Source organism: Brienomyrus brachyistius, chromosome 2 (genome assembly GCF_023856365.1).
Source record: "Brienomyrus brachyistius isolate T26 chromosome 2, BBRACH_0.4, whole genome shotgun sequence".
Classification (NCBI taxonomy): domain Eukaryota; kingdom Metazoa; phylum Chordata; class Actinopteri; order Osteoglossiformes; family Mormyridae; genus Brienomyrus; species Brienomyrus brachyistius.
In genome coordinates, this window is record NC_064534.1 from 10582772 (window position 1) to 10606514 (window position 23743).

The 23743-nt window shown below is 45.9% G+C and overlaps 1 protein-coding gene across 1 annotated transcript; it reads left to right on the forward strand.

Moving 5' to 3' along the window:
* Window positions 1–6460: 6460 nt before the first annotated feature.
* Window positions 6461–22726, forward strand: LOC125716789 (dihydropyrimidinase-related protein 2). The gene is made up of 14 exons (XM_048989536.1): window positions 6461–6808; window positions 13196–13284; window positions 13489–13673; window positions 15802–15966; window positions 16524–16585; window positions 17621–17701; window positions 17818–17886; window positions 18206–18326; window positions 18445–18601; window positions 19426–19567; window positions 19689–19859; window positions 21224–21403; window positions 21635–21800; window positions 21941–22726. The coding sequence occupies exons 1-14, from the start codon at window positions 6767–6769 to the stop codon at window positions 22030–22032; spliced, it is 1722 nt and encodes a 573-aa protein (XP_048845493.1). The 5' UTR covers window positions 6461–6766; the 3' UTR covers window positions 22033–22726.
* The last annotated feature ends 1017 nt before the right edge of the window (window positions 22727–23743 follow it).

The window sequence follows — 23743 nt, forward strand, 5'->3', positions numbered from 1 at the left end:
ATAAACATAAATAAGATATGACACTTAAACTAAAAAACAAAAATACAGCTACAACTAAATCCTAAAAATGAATTGAAGTTACGTTTATATAGCGCCTTTCAAGACACCCAAAGAGCTTTACAGAACCAGTGGGGAGCCACTTCAGCCACCACCTCTGTGTAACACCCACCTGGATGATGCGATGGCAGCCATTCTGCACCAGTACGCTCACCACACAGTAGCTAAGGTGGTGAAGGAGAGAATTCACCAGTAAGATACAGGGGATGATCAGGAGGCCAGATTTGATTGGGCCACAGTGGGCGATTTTAGCCAGGACATCAGGGTACCACCCCTCCTCTTTAAAAGGAGGGCCGGGGATCTTTTATGACCTCAGAGGGTCAGGAGCTCGGTTTCACATCTCATCCGAAGGACAGCTGCATTTTTACAGCACAGTGTCTTCATCACTGCACTGGGGCACTGGGATCTGCAAAGACCACAGGATGGACTAACCTACTGGCCACACCAACACCTCTCCTAACAGCTCTCCAGCTTCCCTAGTGGGTCTCCCATCCACGTACTGCAATGTTTGTTTCTTGTAAAACATTAGTATTACCTAGAATATGTTTTATGGATTTTCAGGATATTAGTAGGCTTGATTAATTTAGGATTCATTAAAGATCAGACACATAAAATAGTTCTAAGGCTTTCAGTCTAACCTTAGAAATTACTTAAACGGAAACTAGCATATATAAAACCAAAATATGACTATGTACACTACCAGTAAAAGTTTGGACACGCCAAGCTGTCCCAACCTCCCAACAAAGCTTTTTTTCCGTTTGATACTTTTTCGGTCAGAGCATAATGTCAGAAATGTTATTTTATAGTTCTCATGTCTTTATAATTATTCTAAAATGTAGAGAATAGTACAAACAACCCTTTCTGTGGGTAGGTGTGTCCAAAACGGGCACAGTATTTAACTTTAAAACTAATAAAATTACACTCGCTTTCAAATGAAAACTTAATACATAAAATAATACAAAAATAAAAATATTTAAACCGTTAAAACTAACATTTTTTGCACAGTGCGGGAATGCTTAGTTTTCAAATTGATCAGCAGTGCTGCACTGCCCTCTTGTGGTGATTCTGCAGACTGTCTGGTAAAAAAAAAAAGGTCTGTTATTCAGATACAATAAGGTGGCAGTGAGGTACAATGACTGACCACCCACCTATTTTCCTAAGCTCAACAGAAGAATATCTGATCTGTAGAGATATGAAGAATAAAGCATCTACTCCTGATACATACTGATTGTATCAAAATCCTCAACGTAGTTACAAACACACTTTATCACTTGGTTTATGTAATTACATATTAATAATATTGCAATAACTTCATGGCTAAACAAGTAACTAAATTCCCTGCCAGATACTTCAATTCTTATTCCTTTTTAAGGGAACTCTACATTCCAAAAAGCACTTGTTTGTTCTCTGTGTTTAATATAACTGAAGTGTACCACAAACCATATTTGGGTAATTAATTTAACACCTGTACAAACATAATCATACAACAGACTGTTGTTAGACTGTCATATTTTGGGATGCAGGAATTAGCACGGCACAGAGGTTTGGGTGGGGCAGGGACACACCTACCCCACTGTCTTACAGGCTTCCTACAATAAATGAGCGACGACCACAGTCGACTGCTGCAATTTAAACCTCTTTTTAAAGTAAAAAATGGGGCCTGATAGTCCACTCTGCCTCCAACCGAATGCCGAATTTATATATATATGGAGCACAAAGAAAATTTGCCCTGGATGATCTGTCCATTTTCGCTATGCAATGACTAATTATTAATATAATTTGCAAAGGAGAATGCAATGGGAAGACAGAAGGTTTTATAGGGCTGTAGTTATGTCATCATCCTTGGTGAACAGGACTCTTCCCTCTAGCTAACCAGGGGTAATGCTTCCAGTGTACAGTATTAATAAGCAGTCATCTTATGTGGTGAAGGAAAATGTAATCTCTGGTATCCCAGGTTCTGGGTAAGTAAAGGCACCTGAGCTGATTATACAGAAGGGGGCGATTGAGAGAGACATAAAATCAACGTTTAAAACTCCAATTTCATCTTCCTTGTTACAGCTCACCATCACTGTCCTATAAATCGTTCATTTTAAAGTCACGCTATTCCACAAGGAGCTTATTGTAAGAACAAAAAACATTTATTATAACACAGCTCGCATTGTATCATGAGAGACACTGTATTCAAACACCACACAATACGCGCAGTTCCATCTTTTCAGCTGGCTTTCTGCTGTACTGTAGCTGAGCTGAGACATTACAAGCTAAAGAAGCCGTGATAGGTAGGCTACGGGAAAAGCATAGTATAAAACAAAGTCTCTCTGTTTGTGACCCCGAGTCCCTTCCATCCAACGGCCTCTGATTGTTACGAAATCTCTTTCTGTTGTGACTCATCTAGAGCTAATGCCAGGAGTCAACAAAAGAGTTAGACTGTAACACTCTCTGAATGCGTGTTTGCGGATCAGCTGTCAATGAGAGCCTCTCATACTCATCAAGAAGGCATTATAGTGTGGGGTAACCCAAGCTCGTATAGCAACCCTGCTGTCTGTGCTGTGACGAGGCCTCAAATGGACACATCTCACATTACTGAGTCAGAATTACAATGATTTATAAAACCACGTACTGGACAAACAAAATTAAATTAAGGGAAGCGAGCTGGCCAGACGTGGGCTCGGGTGGTGCTGAACGGACAGCGCCTCACAGACGACACTGACACCTCCACCCTCAGTTAATCGGGATATTTGTGTATTTCAATTAATATTGCTGTAAGTGGATGTACAAGAACACTTCTAAAAGACCCTGTGCACGAAATGACTGTCTAAAAGTGTGTTGCAAAAATATATGGTTATTTATGCCTAATTCCTCCATTTCAATAGGCCTGCTTCATCTGCTGCATACACTGTCATTGGCAGCAATATTAAATTACAGACTAAAATAAATAAAGTTCTATTCTTGCTTTGGTTTTATTTGACGAGACTATAGTGATGCATCGATTGAGATCTTTAAGACATTTTAGGCCAGTTACAACAGCAGCGGGCCGACTTCCCGCTGGAGAGGATACAACGGCTGTACGACCCCCTTGGGGGGGGGTGCCACACCCTAGTGACGTGGGACCAGCAGTGAGCCCATACTGCCGACTCTGCTGTCCGTTTGATCTGACCTTATAATCATTGTGATACAGTCACATGACCTTTCACCAGCAGCAGATTCATGACATTTCCGCCACTCTGTCTGGGTGCTTAAATTTTTTTGAGACTGAGCGTGTTTCAAATTATGTAAATACTAAACATTTGAGTGGAGTTTGGTATATTTAATCGAAATTGTTTTTCAATTGTTCATTTTAAACCCTTTATAATAAATGGGTATGTGATGTCTGGTTGTGAATAAAATTGCAATATTCAATTTTAAGCTTATTTTCGAATGAGAGTTGTCCTCTTAAAACCGAAGGATTCATAATTATCTGCGAGGGAATCCTCTTTAATTGTTAGTGTTTCAATAGAAAAGCTGAATTTTGTTCCACAACGCATTTTGTTAATTAAGAATGAAATGAACGTGTAATTTAAGGAAAACAACCATTACCATCTTCTTTCCACGCAGCATTGAAAGAAGTTACAGATTTTCCTGGAATTACACTTTCTGAGAAATCCCAAATACAGTAGCAGTTAATCTATTCTGGATGTCTGGTTCATTCACACTTATTCATACTTTGCAGACATAAATTATGTACATAAAATAAGAGCCTCACACATCCATAGTTATGAGTTTAAATTTTACTTCGACTGTGTGTGCATGGGTGTGAGTGTGTGTGTATGTGTGTATATGTGTGTATATATGTGTATGTGGCCATATAGCTCGGCTAAATGCAGTTTCTAAGCTGCCCATTGGAGGGCAGAACTGGGATTTAAAATTAGCTCTAGACTTAATTCTGCCCTCTGGGGGGGGGGGGGGGGGGGGGGGGGGCAGGGGAGGAGGTGTCCCATGATACATTTTGCCAGTCCTGCCCACTTACCCATCAGCCCGCCGGGAAAATGCCCAGTATGCCAGATGGCCAGATCAGCCCTGGTGCATAGTGTAAGTGTGTGTGCTGCCCTGTGATAGACCAGCACACTGTCCAAGGGCGTCCCCTGCCTTGAGCTCCATGCTGTCTTACACAGGCTCCTCACGACCCTCTACCAGATAAGCAGTTAAATAATAACACATTTTATTTATAGGTGCCTTTCTGGACAGTCAAGGACACCTTACAACACTCGTAGGAATCACTTAAAACACAATAAATAACAGATAAAATACAGCAAAGCAATAAATAAAAATAATAAGCTATAAATAAATATGATTGCAGGACGTTATACTAGTCTAGTAGGCCAATTTGATGAGATGTGTCTTAAGGTGGGATATGAAGGTAGGCAGAGAGTCAGTATTACGGATGTCTTGTGGTAGACAGTTCCAGAGAGGAGAGGCAGCACGACTGAAAGCTCCAAATACCACAGTAGGAGGCCCAGTGAGATTAATGGAGGAAGATGACCTAGGAGTATGAGAGGGTGTGCAGATGTTTAGTATATCAGAGGGATACCTCTCTGGTCGCACTCAGTTTGTTCAGTTAAAACATTTTATATCACAGTCTTTCCCTGTTCTGCTATCTTATTTATCTTCTGTTGTGCTGAAGACACTCAGCTCCACCTGACCACCAAGCATAATTCTACTCTCCCACCGTCTTCTGTCTCTGACCGCCTATGTGGAATTAAATCGTGGTTATTCTTTAAATTTCTCGAGCTTAACAGGGATAAAACAGAGGTTCTCCTCATTGGCACTAAATCTACTCTGGCGAAACTTGACAGTTTTTCCATTACAATTGACAATACCATAGTCTCCCTCCACCAGGTTAAAAGTCTACTCGGTCTGCATATTTCCATTATGGTTTATGTCGGTCACTTGCAGCTCCTAGCACCTTCTGTTCTTGTACACGCCTTACTTACCCCTCGCATTGATCACTGTAATTTTATCCCCTTTGGCTTCCCTTACAAACTCCTCCACAGACTTCAGCTGGTTCAGAGTACAGCTGTCCGTATCGTTGTCAGAACCCCTCAAATACAACCTATTACCATATTGATTTAAGATTCTGCTTCTCGCCTTTGAGACACTTCATAATCTAGCACCTCAGTATCGTTTAAACTAGGAAATAGGGGCACCAGTGACGCCGATGGATACTATCCCGTCTTGGTGTTGTGAAAAGGACGAAACCCAGACTGAAACTGTTAGAACACATAATATGGATGGATACAATGGCAAAAAGATGTCACAATAGAATGACAGGATATTCTGCAAAACACTACAGCGCCACCTTCAAAATTACTGATATGCTTATAGAAATTACAAATTCCATTTTTCAAAATGTGGGAAAATGACACGTAAACATGGTATATTACCTGCTCTTTCACAGTCACATTTTCTTTGTCACCATCTATTGGTAGTTTTGCAAATTGCATCCAACCGTTAAACGTAATAAAAAGGTTTTTTTTTCCCAATACTTCTATCAAATAGTGAATTATTTGTAGAATAATAATAATAATAATAATAATAATACATCGATAACAAAATAGAATAATAATGACAGTTTTATATGAGTGTCAATTGTTATTCTCTCAAAAACAATTTGTTGTTTGTTATTATTTTTTCTGCAGCACTGTTAGCTGTTTTCCAGTTTTTATATTGACCTTAAAGCCTTGGTCCACTGCTTAAGGCAGACGCTGGTTTCCCGGGCCCCATTACTGTAATGCGATCTGCACACACTCCGATATTCATTGCTACACACAGAAGATAAAATGATTCCTCTGAGAAAAAGCTACTTCCAGCTGGGGCGGAGGGAAGGTAAACGCTGATTCCCTTTTACTACCATTAACGTGTCCACAGTGTCATGCATTTTGATGGTTTCTCGGGCAATTATTGCAATATGCTTTTTTTTTACTTTGGAAAGATTTATCTGCGTTGTTCTTAAAGTGCAATCTTACCCAGATGTGCTATCGAAGCATGCTCGGAAATGCAACGTAATCAAAATAACAAATGTCATGTATGTATTTTTATTATACGTCCAGCATGGGTGCAGCACAAACATATCTACACCAGGTCTTCATCAGTAGCGTTCAGATCTCAGAATCCCATCTTGGAAATGAACGACACTCTACAATGAAGCGCAATGTTCCTTCAAACGTGTCTTTTTATAACCTAACAAATGCAAAACAGATTGTGCATGGGAAATATTTTAAATGCATGTTTGGGTGGACTGAGAACACCCAGCACCTGCACGCTACCGTCCTCGACGACTAAATTTCGGAAACAATAATGACAGATTATAACGGGGATGGGACGGATGGGGGCTGGAGCAGGGCGGGGCACTGCGCATGCGCGCTGGCCTCCTCCGTGCAAATCTCACCCTGTCTGAGTCTGTCTTCCCAGGCTTGGTAAGAAGGAGAAAAAAACCCTGTTTTGTGGCACAGGGAGGCTTTATCGTTGACCTCTTTCATACTCATATATTAGCGATCACCTTATTGTTTCAGCTTATTGCGTGTGCTGCTGCGATTTCTGGGGCGTCGAAAAGGAAAAAAAGAACTTCTGTTCCGTCCATAGAGAAGCAGGCATCCATTCCTTTCGTGGTCTGTCATAGCTGAGCTAGCTAGGGAGCTGGGGAGCAGAATCCTGGGGAGTATCGGCAGTGAAAATGTCCGGCTATCAAGGCAAGAAAAACATTCCCCGCATCACAGTGAGTACAGCCGCATTATTTATCTATGGATCTATGCATTAAGCGTTTTAAACCAGTACTGTCTCCTTTTCTGTTGCTGAGTACTTACATGCATCGTATGATCTACTAGATGACGGGGGGAAATCTTTTCCTTTCTGTCAGGTGCAAAATACGCTCGGACTGTTATAACTGATGAACAGCATTGTTTTCCATCTTCCTTTTGCAATGTCTAATGTAAATAGACGTGGGATGCGTGCAGTTTTGGCACGATCCGGCGTAAAACATAACGCATTCTATCATATCCTAGTAATGCGGATATGGATCGCAAAGATGTTGTCATTGACCCAAGTCTGGGAGTGACCCCGGGCATCGATGTGATTTTTTGTGATTAATATTGTTGTATTGAGTTGAATTGTGAATTTATTGCGTAGAAAAATGCAAAATAAATTTCTGTGAAAGCTGAAAGTATTATTTTTTTTTTGAAGACGGGCATTTCCATTGGGGCTGGCTGGCGGGATGGGGGCTGATACGGGCGATCATGTAGCGGGGTCGCCCCTCTTTTGTGCTGGCAGTCCGTCACCCTCCACCTAGTGCCGATGGACTGCAATTCATATTAATTTCCATCAGTCCCCTTTTTGGCGTGAATGCAATGGCGATGCCGCTCTCTGTCTATTTTGTAAAATTTACGAGGGGGGGCGGATGAGCCGCAATGGCGATTCGAGACAATTTACATAACAGAGAAAGCCGATGGAAGCTGCTGTCGGTTTACTGTTGGACGGATGGTAGTAAAGGAAGCAGATACTCACTTTCGCTTATCTATTTCCCTATTGAGACGCAGCCTTCCTAAATAATATTTACCCTTTACTACGGGGCGGCGGAGCGCCACCTCCCTCCATCTGCTCATTGCGAGCGCGATACAGCAAACGCGATAAAGTCATCGACGTGGCCACCTTTGGAAATGACGTCATGCCACACGAACGAAATTTCGTAATGCTGTCGTAATGCTGTCGTAATGCAGCAACGGCCGCCGCACGTTAGCGCACCGGCCGGCCTTCGAACGCGCGCTTTCAGCGGGTTGCGGACGCCCAGATCGGGGGAGATTTTCAGGGACATCTGTCGCCCCCTTTTTCCTCATGTGTGACTCGGGGGGTGAGGTCCAGCAGAATGTCTGAGCCTTCCTCCTATGCTCATACCCACCGCACTGCACGCATCTTTCTCTTTGGATATATTTAGTTATTATTAACTCTGCATTGAGGAAATCCCTTCAATGGTGAACTAAAAACTGCTTTTTATAATTTTACTGTGTGTTGTATTACATGTGCTTTTTGTAGGGGGAAATTAACAGCGAGGCTGATTTCTGTTTCTATTATTATAACAGTCAGAAAAAAATACCCTTTGTGTACTTACAAATGATGAGTTTTGAAGTATGAGCGTGCTAGACCCTGGGCACAGACAAAGATAAACATGATGTGTGTAAGCGCGCAGAAGGCCCTCATTGTGTCAGTCGGCCTCCTGAGTGAACTTTCAGTCTGATTTGTTTGCGGTTGTCAGATTAAAAATGTCTGCCTGAGGAAGGATGGCAGCTCCCTTCACACTTCATTATGCTGGGGGCTGGCGCTGTCATGGGCTCCTCAGAATTTCCACCGCTGTAATGTCTGGTGTCTCTCTGCATGCGTCTCCCGGTTCGTGTTTTGTGGCCAGTTATTGAAATGGTGAGATCCGCCCTTCGCCAGTCGCGCCTGGGTCATGTACTGATCCAAGCACAAAGGACATGTTCACAGTCTGACTGGAATTAGCAATTGGAGATGTCTTCTTAAGACTTTCACTGGCCGGAATGGGTCTGGAATGAGAATTTGGAGATGGGGTGGCTTTAAGGATTTGTGGCTGTTTTCTGAAGGTCTAATTTTGCTAGTTCTCCTAGCCACATCCCGGCAGAGGGACCTAAAATAAAATCCATAACAAGGACTCCTGCTTTGCCTGCCTTATATTATGCCAGTTACAAAGATGATGTCGAGGGTGATGTCATACTCATCTCCGGCAGTGCTGCTGTGCATTACCGCTGAACTCAAGGTACCTCGTAGAACCGAGGAATCTGCTAGGATTGGTTCTTTGTTTTCACCAGAAGGAGCTTTGGTCTGACTGGTTCCCAAGGAATCAAACTGAGTAACCAGGTCAGAAGCTCGGGGGGGAACTTCTGTTGAGCTGACGTGACACTTTCTGATTTCAATGACTGGGCATCAGTCCAGTCCGGGGTGATGTGCTGCCTGGTCTGGATCAAAGCCCAGACTCAGTGAGTGACATGAGGGAATTGTGTGTTTTTTTTTCCTCAGTGAATCTATAACTTTTAAAATAAATAAAGAAAGGAATAAAGGAAATTGCATCTCCACAATTGACGAGCATTTCTTGGAGTCAGTTATCAAGCCTTTGTTTGGGGAAAAGATTGCATTATGGCTGACCTGAAGAACATCGCTGTGCTGTCCTTCTGAAATGATGCTCAGTGCTTCCTGAATGACATTCTGCAGGGTTCCAGCATGTTTTTCTCCGTGCTAAAAATAAACGAATGGTAGAACAGGAAATGATTAACCTGACCTACTTACAGGAATGCTGGATATTTACCACATTTCACTCAAAATTCAATTCCATTTAGGATCATAATACATATAATTATACCGAGAAGCTTTCAGTCGACTGTTGACAATATTTCTTCTTTATTTCCACTCAAGTCCAGTCATTTCCAGATCAGTAACAGACTCGGCAAGAACGCTCACGCGATGTCCTGGAAGTATGACCCGGGCTGGGCGTGTTCTGTCCTCACGCACACTATCAGTCACACAGGGAGTACCAGCGGTCACAGAGCAGCGTAGCCCTTTGGATAGCCTCAGAGAGGAGCTTTTACCGACACACGGTAGCTGATGTAAAGCGTAACCCCCACCTTCGCAGGCTGTACGAGAACAGTTTAGAGGACTCGCATTTTTTTGACATTGCCGGCCTCCCTAATAATAGCTTCGCACAGTGCGCTGGCCAAGTGTAATCACTCCGATTCCTGGCCAGTCCCAAAGCAGCGTTTTGCTGGAAATAAACAGCCCGGCTTCACATCGGCTAGCATTTAATTAGCATTTCTATCTGCTGCCTCAACAGCGGCGCTGATTTTATCCCCGTCCGTGTGCGCTGTGTGCTGTGGGGGCGGGGTCACACTTCAGCTTCGAGGAAATGCCCATGCCCCCACCCCCCCACGCCCGTCTAAAAGCCCCCCGTTCAGATCCCACTTCCCGGGAACCAAAAAGGCTTAAATCGCAGATGTTGTATCTTGGAGTGCTCAGCGTAAATAATTAAGTGACTAGATGCTTAGCTGTAAACCTTTGAAAATCACAAGGGTTACTAGTCACTTTACACATGATATGAATTATACATATATGAGATAGATAGATAGATAGATAGATAGATAGATAGATAGATAGATAGATAGATAGATAGATAGATAGATAGATAGATAGATAGATAGATAGATAGATAGATAGATAGATAGATGAATATCAAGCTTCTATCTATCATAAATGATGTATAATATAGTGACAGAAGTAAAGTCGCCCATTGTGGGTACCAGTTCACTTAGGAATTGCTAGTATTACGGTGTTTTATACATGCTCAGTAATACATGTGGAAACAAAGTGACTCTTAATTGACCTCTGGCGGCCCATCAGCTGATGGGAACCCCCTGTATTTAAGTCCGTGTGTCGCTGCAGAGATTAGGGAAGCCATTGATAGCCAGGAAAATATGCCATTGCATTAATTTGCAAACAGCACCGATGGCAGTTTCACGAAAGCCAGCTGGCGCTCCTCCGGGTGGGCGGGCTTCCGGAGACCGCTGGATGGATGGAGCCAGTCAGGTGAAGGAGGGACATTTCCCATTTAAAGCTGCGCGATCCGTGAGGGGTCATGGTGCCCTGGTGGTGCTCTATGAGTGATGAATTCACTGATAGACTAACTGAAGGAATAAGAGGATAAAGGCGAGTTGAGAAGATTTCCATGGTTACCAGCATTTTTCACTGGGCTTTCCATGGTAACCATGATGGTGACATCATTATAATTCCCTAAATAGTTTACAAGATGAACACAGAAACTGCGCTATTTCTCTGTTGCGTAAATTCAAAAATGATTGCAATCAATGAGAAAATCATAAAACCATGTGTAATTTGTTCGTAATTAATTAGACATCAAAATCAAACTTGTTTACTTATTTTAGTTTAACAAAGTCGGCTGAACAATTCTCTCTCTCACACATACACACACATGAAAATGCTTATTCACTTGTCATTGATGGGACTTTGAATCCCACCATAATGCAGTGCGTGCAGTGCCATAGGATAAAATGTCGAATGACTTGCAGCTTAAGCAAAGTCCCACACAGAGCACTGCGTGCGTGGGAGAGGAGTTTTCTCCCTAGATTTAAATTAAAAACCCTTTATTATGCCAATATAAAGTTTGTTATTAATGTAAATTACAGCTTGTTCATTAAAAGTATTATGCATACCGCGCTTTAAGACATATTAAGGTGAAGTATATGGACAAAAATATCGGGACACGTGGCCATTGCATGTATCCATATATGCATATGAGGGCATTCTTCCCAGCTTGTGGGAGCGGTTTGGGGATGGTCCATTTCTGTTCCAGCATGACTGTCCCAGTGCACAAAGCAAGGTCCATAAAGACATAGCTGGGTGGCTTTGGTGTGGAAGAACTCAACTGTCCTGCACAGAGCCCTGACCTCAACCTCATCAAAAAACTTTTGGGATAAAGTAGAATGGAGATTGTGAACCAGGCCTCCATGTACAACATTAGTGCCTGACCTCACAAATGCTCTTCTGGGTTAATGGGCAAAAAATTCCCACAGACACACAATCCAAAATCATGTGGAAAGCCTTTCCAGAAGACAGGCAGCTGTTATAACTGCAAAGGAGGGACCAACTCCATATGGATGCCTGTGGATTTAGAATGGGATGTCATGAAAGTCCCTGTGCGTGCAATGGACAGGTGTCCTAATACTTATGTCCATATAGTGTATACTTACTCTCTGCTTTCAGATGTCCCATGAATGCATAATACAAGCATTATGAAGCCGTTCTGAATGTTCAATGGATGGATGATGAATGCATTATGAAATTGCGTTTCATGTAAAGAGTCACCTTGTAATCTTGCCAGGGAGGGACTCAGCTGTGTGTGATAATTAGTGCAACTGATGTTTTTGGCGAAGACGTTTAAAGTATAGTATCATCTTGTGTTTAGTTCCATTGGAATGTGTCGGTCCTGTGTAGGACAAGCAGGCAGAAAAAGTAGATGTTTGGAAATGGGTAGGTTGCTAAATGTGCCGACACATACATCCATCCATCCATCCATCCGTAGAACTTTTCTATGTGTCTTCTGAGGCCTCATTTGAATTGAAAGATTTGGACTGATCATTGATGACAGGATTTTACGTGATTTCTTTTAGTGCAGCAATCCGTGGCTATAACTAAACTTGTTTAGCTAATGCGGAAATCTCATCTAAGCCCATCTGTTGCTGCTCTGGCCTAGTTATACGAGAGGTCAGTGCTGACCTTCGATGTCACCGGCACATGCTGGGTTCCCTCCCCTCGCTCGATGGCATCCCTTCACAGTTGACTCTTACTTGTTGACATGAGGTGCTTCGCTTCTTGGCTGCCACACAGCAGCTGAAATGGGGGGCGGGTGAGCCACTGGCACGGGGGTAATGTTGATCTAACAAGCGGTGCATGCCGGGGATTCCCTCCGCCCCCATGTACACACACACACACACAGACACACATACACCTTTTTTTATTTGGTGTCTGTGGAGAAAGAGAATGCATGAAATTGGTTGTGTGCCCAAAAAATCTCTCGTAAGGCAGAGCTGTAGGACTGGTCAGGCTCTGGAGGGAAAGTTCCTCAGCTTCTATTTCCAGGATGTTGTATTGCACAAACAGCTCCATTGAGAGTTTTGACCAAAAAAAAAAATGTGTCAGGCAGTGTAATTTTGCCAAATGCAGCAGCTGGTCTCATACGCTGACTTCATTTGGCCTCGTGAAAGTGTCTGGACTTCATTTCACTCTGCTGTGGGTGAGACCTTGTTAGAAAGACATGGAGCCAGTAATCACTGTGCTGATGGTTTCATTGGATTCTAAGGGCAGCAGCAGTCTTGAGTTCTTTTTTTTTCAGGATGGCTGTGGTTTAAATCAGGCAATGCTACCACCAGCAGATACCACAAGGTTGTGGATTCAAATCCCAGCAGATGACATACTGTTGTACCAGTGAGATGCTAAATATTTGTTTTGGCAAAAACAATGTATTGTGCGTGAATCAGTAGCGTAAAGAACAGGAGAGTGAATTAACCGGCATCACTTGTCTCTCCACTAGAGCGATCGACTTCTGATCAAAGGTGGCAAAATCGTGAACGATGATCAGTCTTTCCATGCTGACATCTACATGGAGGATGGGGTTATCAAGTAAGTCTCTTCTGATCTTGTGTAGTTCCTTAATAATCTTGGTAGTTCCTTAAGATTAAATTGGACCTTGTGCTGTAGCCTGAGTCATTTTTCTTTGACAAACTGGACCTCTTCAGCGAACTAGTAACTTTAGAAAAAGTGATGTGTCATTAGAAATCAAATGAAATGTTGATCGTTTCCTCTGCCTATGTTGTTGTCCATCAGGCAAATCGGCGAGAACCTGATTGTGCCTGGAGGTGTGAAGATCATCGATGCCCATGGCCGCATGGTTATACCCGGGGGCATCGACGTCCACACTCGCTTCCAGATGCCTGATCGGGGCATGACTGCGGCCGACGACTTCTACCAAGGCACTCGAGCTGCGCTGGCCGGTGGCACCACCATGATCAGTACGTGACTCGCCCAGTAGACCTCACCCTTCCTGCAACTCAGGAGGAGGGTAAACGGCACATTGCAGGGTTAACGGACCTCTTTGGTGGTCAGGACAAGGTCCGTGAATAAACATGTCTGGACAGATATTTCTGGCCCTCAAATAACCCGAAGATATTAATTAAAATTAAATAATCTGTTAAGTGCTCTTGCAGCATTTTCAAGGGGTGGAGTGATGGAATTTGACAGCCATCTTCTCTGTTCCTCCCTCGCTCTGCTATGGCTTCTGTTGTAGAGCCCCCCCCCGGCCTCAGTTCACACCATTGACCGAAGCCGCGGGATTGGCTGCAAATCGGTGGCTGCAGAACGGCATGCACTGTTGCGCTCGATAGGGGGTTGCCATAGAAACAGGATGTCTCGTTATGCGTTGGCCTTGCTAGCATGTGCGTTGATGTTGCCCAGTAACAGATGAGGGTCGTGTATAAACGCTCTTATGGAGTATACATCCATTCTTTTGCCGACGCCAAAGCACACTGAGAGATTTTTTACCTTTATTGAATTCTGTTAAAAAATACAAAACATAGTGGGATACTTCCGATGTTTCTCAGATAGCTGTTATCTGATTGTTGTCCTAGATAAACAGGCTATGGAAAAGTCAGCCCGATTGGGGAAAAGAGGTGTGCGTTGTTTCCCCGGCCGGTGCACATGTGAGAGCCCATCTGTAGGCCTGCGATGGCCTCTTCTCGGCCGAATGTAGCTTTGCCGCTGCCCGTGTCCGCTGCCTTAGACCCCGCAAGCCTGTGGAGCCTGACGATGTCACTCCGTTCACATTGACCACCTCAGAATCAGTGATACAAATCCACACTTGAATTATAGGGTTGTAACTGACATTTTTGTCCAAAATGTATCGACTTCGGGCCCATCTGTCTACAGTCACTCACTTGTCGAGTTCCTATAATTTTGTCTGTAATGTTTTTATCCAGTGGTCAAATGTTACATTTAATGCAGCCTTTAAAGTCCCGAACTATAAACCATTTCTTGCATACGTTACATTACATTAATGCTTTTTTGATCATAATCTATGGGTTTTTTTTTTCTTCGTGACCTTTCTATAAATACAGCACACACATTTGACCCATTCGTTTAGACACGTTTGTGCTTGGTGGCTAACCTGGCATTAGATATACATTTTATGGCAGATGTTTTAGTTGAGTAATTGTGATGAAGTGCTTAGGGACACAAGACATGTGACCTTTCTTGGATTTAAACTTTTAACCTTTTCTTCCATGGAGTCACCCTGTAAAAAAAAACATTAAATAAACAGCTACAGGCTTAAAGGCAGATCAGTCTGCCTGCCCGTTCAAACTATCATACAGTAAATGGATTACATTTTTATGGATCAAAATTCATATATGAAATGTCAGTTAATCATAATGGGGAAAAGGGATACTGCGGTATAATTGGACTCAAGTGTCAGTTGTCCTTTTAATTAAAGTCACGTCTTTGTCAGACTGATGAGGGCCTCAAAATGAGTTTACCCATGTGACCCAAGGCGGCATTAAACACAGACGGGGCTTCGGAGCAAGTCGCCGCAAGCGATTAGAGACAGATCGGTAGAACGGGCGACCACGTGGCAGGCCTGCTGGGCCGGACCATCAGCTGGAAGCTCTCAGGCTTTTTTCCACTTGCCGCCTACCCACCATGTCGGGGTCTGCTCGCGCTAAGCTGTCTGCTTGGGCCAGGCTGCTGACAGCAGCTGATCAGGCCTGTCTAGGCCCTTTTTTGGAAGGTGGCTATTCCAGGCATCTGGAACATGTGCGGCAGATGGCAGGCAGGGCCGAGTCGGCGCGGTTCATCTCATCTGCTTCATTTTTCTGCAGAAAAACAGGTGTTGCCCTTCTGAATACCGAACGGCACAGTGTCACGTCCTCACCGAGTTTATAGAGGCTCATGCGGTAACATCAGCACAATGGTAGATCACGATTTTAGTACCGAGTAATTATTAGTCAGTGATTGATGATTATATCGGTGATTGATTATTGATGTCTGAGTCACATATACTGCATTGATGAATTGTTTATCGGTTGATGTATTTATTGAGGAATGACTTGAGGGATGACTGACTGGTTCTCCTCCTTGGGCGAGCAGTTGACCACGTGGTGCCCGAGCCTGGCACCAGTGTGGTGGCGGCCTTCGAGCAGTGGAGGAACTGGGCGGACAGCAAGGCATGTTGCGACTACTCTCTGCACGTGGACATCACCGACTGGCATAGTGGCGTGCAGGAGGAGCTGGAGACGCTGGTCAAAGAGCACGGTATACCCAACCTCTACTCCGACACGCGTGCGGCAGTCCAGACTCGTGCGCAAACGGGAATGAATTTTTGAACTGAAATAATGCTTTATGTCACAGGTACATGCATTTTTTTTGTAATGCCCCAGGTCTGTAGCCAGAGACAAATTTCAGTGAGGTGGGGGGTTCAAACCTGTACTTTTACTATGTGGTAATGTGCCTGCCTTGAGACACGCACACACACACACACACATATTTACAGTTGAGAGTGAAGCTAGGGGTCTGAGTGCAAGGGGTTAAGCCATTTATCAGGTATCCCTGGGGCACTTCTGGGAAGACCTGACATTTATTAGCGACTGTCAGAGTTACAATGAGCAGGACATTGGGTTTCTCCCCTTTGCTGAGGTTCGTTAAACTGACGGGTCATGTAGACTTAATGGTATCATCTCACTGCCTTATATTAGTCTCTGGAGCCTACGGTGGGCAGATCTACTGCCATTTTCATATCGTCACCTTTCTGTGTACCTCTATAAATGCGACTGTTTTGAGCTGCATTCCCTCACCCCCGTGTCTGTCTTTAGGTGTCAACTCCTTCCTGGTCTACCTGACCTATAAAGATGTGTTTCAGCTGACTGATTCCCAGGTAGGACTTTCAGAAGTGCAAAGAGAAATCTTTGGCAGTGGTCGTGTTTCCTCACTGTGAAGAAAGATCAGCTATTTCCTTAGTTTCAGGATGCAGGGTATCAGTTTACCGCGCGCTGTCTGGATACTTGAGCGGTAACCCCAAAGGAACTCCCAGGCCCAGTGAATGGGATCTCACACATCCTGCTGCTCTGCTCCCGTAACACAGTTCACAATTTCACACGTTCCTGCAGTTATTTCAGTGTAGGGATCTCGGTCTAAAGGCACCAGCTCTGAGTGAAGCAGCACCTCCTTTCTGGGGATCAGCCTCCCTGGGCCGCTTGTTCACAGCACGCAGGCCTGATAGCTTCTCCATCTGCTGCACACATCTATCTGCTAAAGGTTGTTTATGAGAGAATCATAATCAGTTTTCCATGCGGCCGCCAAACGGCGCCTGGGCCACAACAAAAGGCCGCTTGTTCCGAGCGCCAGAGGACTTCCCGTTTCCCCCGGTGGGCCGCAGCTGCTGGGCGGCATGCTGATCCGTGTCCGTGCAGCGTTGCCATGGAGAGGGAAACCCAGCTGCATGGGGTCTCTCTCACGAGCCACTGGCCGAGACTCCGCCAGATCTTCCTGCTTCTGCAGCCCTCCCAGGAAAGTGTGGAAACTGTGGCAGCATCAGGGTTGATGAGAACCAGGGTTCCTGACCAGCTCTTCTAACTGTACAGCGTCTAACTGGACCATGCTTTTGACCAACTTTTCTAAGTAGGCCATGTTTTCTGACCAGCACTAAGATGTGGACTTAGGCAGTGTGTAGCTCTGCAGGTTTGGTCTCTGGGCCCATGGCTAAAAAGTCAGTGGTTGAAAACCTCACGCCGGCAGAGTGGTTTTACTCTTGTCCTCGGGAGCCAGACACATAATCCCAAATCTCTGACCCAGCACTAAGGCCTTACTTTTATATCGCTTTGGACATCTGCTAAATGTGAACCATGAAGGCCGTGCTTTATGTCCAGACCGTCCTTCTTCTGACTGGCTTCCTGCCGCCCTCTCGCTGCAGATCTACGAGGTTTTCAGTGTGATCCGGGACCTGGGGGCCATCGCACAGGTGCACGCCGAGAACGGCGACATCGTGGCCGAGGTGAGCTTTAATGTGGCGCCTCTCTGCTCGCCAGCTTTCTGTGTTTTATTGCCTCCTGCCCCCCTCCCTCCCCGTCCTGCCTCCCTCACCGTTCCATCCGGCATTTCCACCCACAGGAGCAGCACAGGATCCTGGAGCTTGGCATTACTGGGCCGGAGGGTCACGTGCTGAGCCGCCCTGAGGAGGTATGGCCACACCCACCTCAGCAAAGCCACACCCACTTTTATATTTACACTGTAAAGACTTTGGGGCTGGTCCTCTCTGAGCCACATGCTCTGAGCCACATGCTCTGAGCCACATGCTCTGAGCCACATGCTCTGCCCTGCTTTCTCTCATTGTTAATCCCGGCACCAACCATAGCTGTGATTTGAAAACACACTGATCACACTTGGGTTTTCAATGAGCTTTGTCACTAATGGTGATTTATCTCTCACTCTCTCTCTCTCTCTCTCTCTTTCTCTCTATCTCTCTCTGTCCCTCCCCTTGCCTTTGTCCATCTCCCAGGTGGAGGCAGAGGCGGTCAACCGCTCGATCACGGTGGCCAATCAGACCAACTGCCCCCTCTATATCACCAAGGTGATGAGCAAGAGTGCTGCTGATGTCATCGCCCTGGCCAGAAAGAAAGGTGAGCCACCCTGGCCAATCCGCATTCTTTCTCCATTCTCACCGGCACACAGCCACCTCCACACCCTGCAGGCCAGTGATTGGTCCACTGCAACACACACCCCCCCCCCAACCCCCAGGTACCGTGGTGTACGGGGAGCCCATCTCCGCAAGTCTGGGCACGGACGGCTCCCACTACTGGAGCAAGAACTGGGCCAAGGCTGCCGCCTATGTCACGTCGCCGCCCCTCAGCCCCGACCCGACCACACCCGACTACCTGAACTCACTGCTCTCCTGGTAAGAGAATCACACGGATAAGCTGTTGGCTAATGGGGCTTCAGTGGTGGGCGGGGCTTCAGTGGTGGGCGGGGCTTCAGTTATGGGCAGGACTTCAGTTGTGGGCGGGACTTCAGTGGTGGGCGGGGCTTCGGCACTTTCAGGCCACTCATATTTTATTCATCAGTTCGCTGAGCAAATCCTCATCCTTCTGTTCCTGCATGCAATTAAATATTCTCCTTCTAGTCTCCTGTTTTCTCTCACCTCCGCTGCCTTTGTGTCCTCTTTCCTTTTCTCTCACACCAGCCTTATCCCCCCCCCTCCCCCACTCTGTTTCTTCCTTTCATTACATTTAAATTCAATAATGCTTTATTGTCATTACGGAGCCATTAACAATATTGCGGGGGAAACTTTGCCGACATAGAAACAAACAAATCAAGCGGAATGCATGGTGATTTTGTCTGTCCTGACCACAAAAGCAATAACACCGCAGACACTTGGGAACGTAGTTGATGTGGACGCTGCCAGATTAACATGCACCGATTTTCTCTTGATGAATACCGGAAAGTCTCTCTGGTTGGAGTCAAATGGAAATATTTTTGAATAACTCATCCATCTTGTAGGCTTTTTCTGTGCGTATTTTGGGACATCAGTCTGCCTCAGACAGAGAGTCTCTGCTGTGTGTCCTGGAATTCCAAGCTGTGAATCTATGACTCTGCTTAAATATTCAGTTCTTTATATTCTTGATTGATTCCTTCGATTTTTTCCTCTTTGCTGTCGATTGTAACGTGATGTCACCTAACTGTCTGAGAAGGTAATTTTCCAGAGCCTCTTCCTCCCCTCAGCGGTGACCTGCAGGTGACAGGCAGCGCTCACTGCACTTTCAGCACTGCCCAGCGTGCTGTGGGGAAGGACAACTTCACCCTCATCCCAGAGGGCACCAACGGCACAGAGGAGCGGATGGCCCTGGTCTGGGACAAGTGTGTGGTAAGGCTATCGCTCATACTCCCTACTGCCCCCTGCTGGCTTTACCCACAGGCAGAAACAGAGAGATGTGACTCTTCCACGGTCCACTAAGACATCTTGTCCCACCCCCCCACCTTATTAGGTGACAGGGAAGATGGACGAGAACCAGTTTGTGGCCGTGACCAGCACCAACGCTGCAAAGATCTTTAATCTATACCCCCGCAAGGGTCGTATTGCCGTGGGCTCCGATGCAGACCTGGTGCTCTGGGACCCAGATGTCACCAAGATCATCTCTGCCAAGAGCCACAACCTGGTGAGTGGCCTAAGAGGCATGCCGCTGTGGTCATGTGGCATGCCGCTGTGGTCATGTGGCATGCCGCTGTGGTCATGTGACTTGCCGCTGTGGTCATGTGGCATGCCGCTGTGGTCATGTGACATGCCGCTGTGGTCATGTGACATGCTGTTGTACTGCTTACACAGTTGCAGCCTGATCATGTAGCTTCATATTTGTGATGCAACTTTCTTTATCAGCTTTAATGCATCTTGATTCAGCTTCCTGCTTTACAAAACTCTGACACTGGTGTAAGATCTGAGTTGGTGCGTCTTCCTGAGGTTTGTGGTTAGAGTATCTGAACCCTTCTTTCCATTACCTGATCTGTTACCCCAACTGTATGCAACCTGAGAACTTCTCGATTTCACTCAGATCTGTCATCAGCCATCATTCAGGCACCAAATTAATTTTTACACTAAAAAAATCTAGTACAAAAATCGAATTATTTGTGCATTTGTGCTAATATAGCATCTGGATAATTTGGCCATTAATTCTGCTGAATCACCCCTTTGATTTCTGTGCTAAGTAATTATTAAATCACTTTAATCATTCATTAATTACCAAGTAACGACTGATTGATTGAAATAATACACAAACAGATGTTAGTTTAATTTTGGTTCTTCCTAACATAAATTTGGTTTAATGTGATTAATCAGGCGGCGCGCTCAGTCAACATCCCGATTGGCTGGTGGACAGACTCGGCGGTGGCCCTCGGGGGCCCGTTTGTTTTTTCAGCCCCACGGCCCTTGAAGGAGGAGCGCATGGTCGAGCAGAGCGCCTGAGTTTTAGCCCCCATCCTGCCACTCGCAGTTTTTCACTCCAGCACTCGGGGCAGAACAGAAGCCCCTTGTTCCTCTGCCGAGGGGCCCGTGTCACATGCCGACGCCCCTGCCTGACTGCCGTGCGGCCGAGCTCCAGTCACGTCTGCCCCCAGTCTCCCTCGTGACTGGATCTGCCCCCCTCCCCTGTTTTTGTGTGGCCTCCAAACGCCTTTGTCAGTTCCGTTCGCTTGTGTCGACGGATGCCTGTGTCCATGACGACCGACTTTGATTTTCCGCAGACGCCATCCTGAATCGCAGTTACTCGTTCGGACTCCCTTAGGGGCAGATTTCCACCGAGCGCTGCAGGCGAGCGCTGCCAAGACTGCTGGCGACGTGGACGTGTCCCCTGTGCAGAAAGAAAAGGGAAAATTAGGGAGTGAATGAAGACTGTCAATGTCGCAGTTCGATGAACTTTATAAAGCGTAACAGCGCCTATAGAACTCATGCTGTGGAATGTGCAGCCGTTAGGATCCCTGCCTTCCTTCCGCAGCCCAGGTGCATCTTCTGTGTGTCGCCCCCCTGCAGGCTGTGGAGTACAACATCTTCGAGGGCACAGAGGTACGCGGCGCCCCCCTGGTGGTCATCAGCCAGGGCAAGATCGTGTTGGAGGATGGGAACCTGCACACCACTGAGGGGTCAGGCCGCTACGTGGGCCGCAAGCCATTCCCTGACTACGTGTACAAGCGGATAAAGGCTCGCAGCAGGGTGAGTGCGCGTCTGCATGCACATGCGTGTGTACGCACGTGTAGATGTCATACCTTTGTAGGTGTGTCTGTCTGGGATTCCTTCTCATCCACAATGTTGGTAGGATACAGTAGATGTTGTACATGTGAGACCACAAGGGGCAATTCAGAGCTGATTTTGATGTCTAGGTTCCAGAAATTCTGCTTTTCTGGTCCTGCACAGGAAGTGATGTAATTCCTCTCTTTTCCCCAGCTGGCCAACCTGCGAGGGGTTCCGCGGGGTCTCTATGATGGGCCCGTGTGTGAGGTCACCGCCACCCCCAAGACCATCACCCCCGCTTCATCCGCCAAGACATCACCGGCCAAACACCCAGCACAGCCCGTGAGGAACCTGCACCAATCTGGCTTCAGCCTGTCAGGTGGGTACAAACCTCCCTGTCAATCTCTGTGATGATGCGTGTGCAATTAAAACTATACAAAGTATGATGAATGATGAAAAAGTATGAATATTTTTTCTAAACCGCCCCCCATTTATATGACCCATTTTCATGTGCTCTAGGAGCCCAAATTGATGACAACGTGCCTCGGCGCACTACACAGCGCATTGTGGCGCCACCTGGTGGACGGGCCAACATTACAAGTCTGGGTTAAATCGACCTGTCGGCTGGCTGGGGGAGGTGATCGCCAGGAAGGAGGGACCACACAGAGAGGCCACACCCACACCCCCGAGGTGCATCATCCAGGAAGTTCCCTGCTGGAATTCCACCCCTCCCCCCCATCCCTCCATCCTTCACGCAACCACTTATTCTCCACCCTCCGTCCTCGAACCCACAAGGACTCACCCACAGAAATAAAATGTCCCATCATTTTAAAAAAATAACAAAAAGACAAAAACACGTGGGATTGCATTATTTCCTATTTTATACTGTACTATTTCCTGCCATATACTGTTTAATTTGTTTTAAAGGAAGAGTCTGAGAAGTTGAGAACACTTTTAGTCCCGTCCTTTAAGGGAAGCATGACGTTAGACGATACTAGCATTTTTGGTTTGCGTAACACCAGTAAAAAGGTTTTGCCGTCTCAGTCCTGTGTTATGTTGACAGTGGTGTCCCTTGTGTCTTAGTCGAGTCTTTGGAAAAGGGGGTTTTCATTTGACCGTCCGCCACACAGAAGAGTTTGAAGCTGTTTATCTGGGAGGTTTTGTCTGGGTACGACGTAGCAGCAAAGTCGCTGAGCTCCTGGGGAGACACACGCGCGTCACTACGCTGGCGTCTGTGTGTGAGTGAGCCCGGCTCTGAAAGCTGACGGCCAAGAGTGCGTGAAAGGCTACACCCCCCACCCCACCCCACCCCCCACCCCGTGTACCCCCGCCCCCATCTTGCCCCAGCGCCGACGGAGCTGGCATATCCGAGGAACGGCTTCCGCTTTACGGCTCAGTACTCTTTCTTGCTTTTCGCTTTTTACCTACTTTCCCTCCAGTCAGGGGGCAAGAGGCAGGGCGGGGGTCAGGAGGTGATACGTTAAGTCGGAGGAGAGCCCCAGCCTGCAGGGTGAGCTCCGTGAGCTGGTCGGCAGAAGGGGAAACTTAGAGCGAGTCTTAAACCCAAACCCAGTATGTAAATGTGGGGCCATCTGCCGTTCTCTCTAAAGCTAGTGCAGACCTCTCTGCTACACATGTGCTTAGAACCCCTGGGAGGTATGTTGTTATTATTATTATTAGTAGTAGTAATATTAGCAGTAGTATAGTAGTAGTAGTATTTGTAGTATTAGTTATAGTGGTGGTAGTACTTAATAATAATAGTAGTAATATTTTGCTGCGGTAACAGAAGGCTGTAAAATGAGCTGTAAAATACCGAGTGGTATTAACCGATGCTAAGGTGCCAGATTTTACTCCTGTTCGTTATATATGTGTAACCACCCATTTTAAGATGTATGGTTATGTACATTGCGTTTTAAGTTCTACTGTTATTTTTTGTAACTGGATGAACTTTTTTTTAAATCCTTCTGGGTGGAATGCAAGGTCCTCAGCAGAAAGGCATAGCCAATGAAGCGAAGTTTCCTTTAGGGACGGGGCCACCGCACGCAGGTCAAAGTTCACCTTTCCGGGTGGCTCTGAAGGAGGCCGTAGCCTTTTTGTGTGCTCCGCGTCAGGCTTAGCAAAGCAGCCTTCCGGCTCTTTCCGTGCGGACGGCAGAGCCTTGAGGACAGACTGCAGCATGTGCCGTTATGTAGATTACGCCGCGAGTTATCAGAAGGTACGAGAAATGCCACTGTTATTGAGTCTCTTCCTGCATCTGTTTATTGGTAAATTCCTTATTGATGTCCCGCTGCTTCTGGGATGTGTTTTCTACTTGTTCCATAT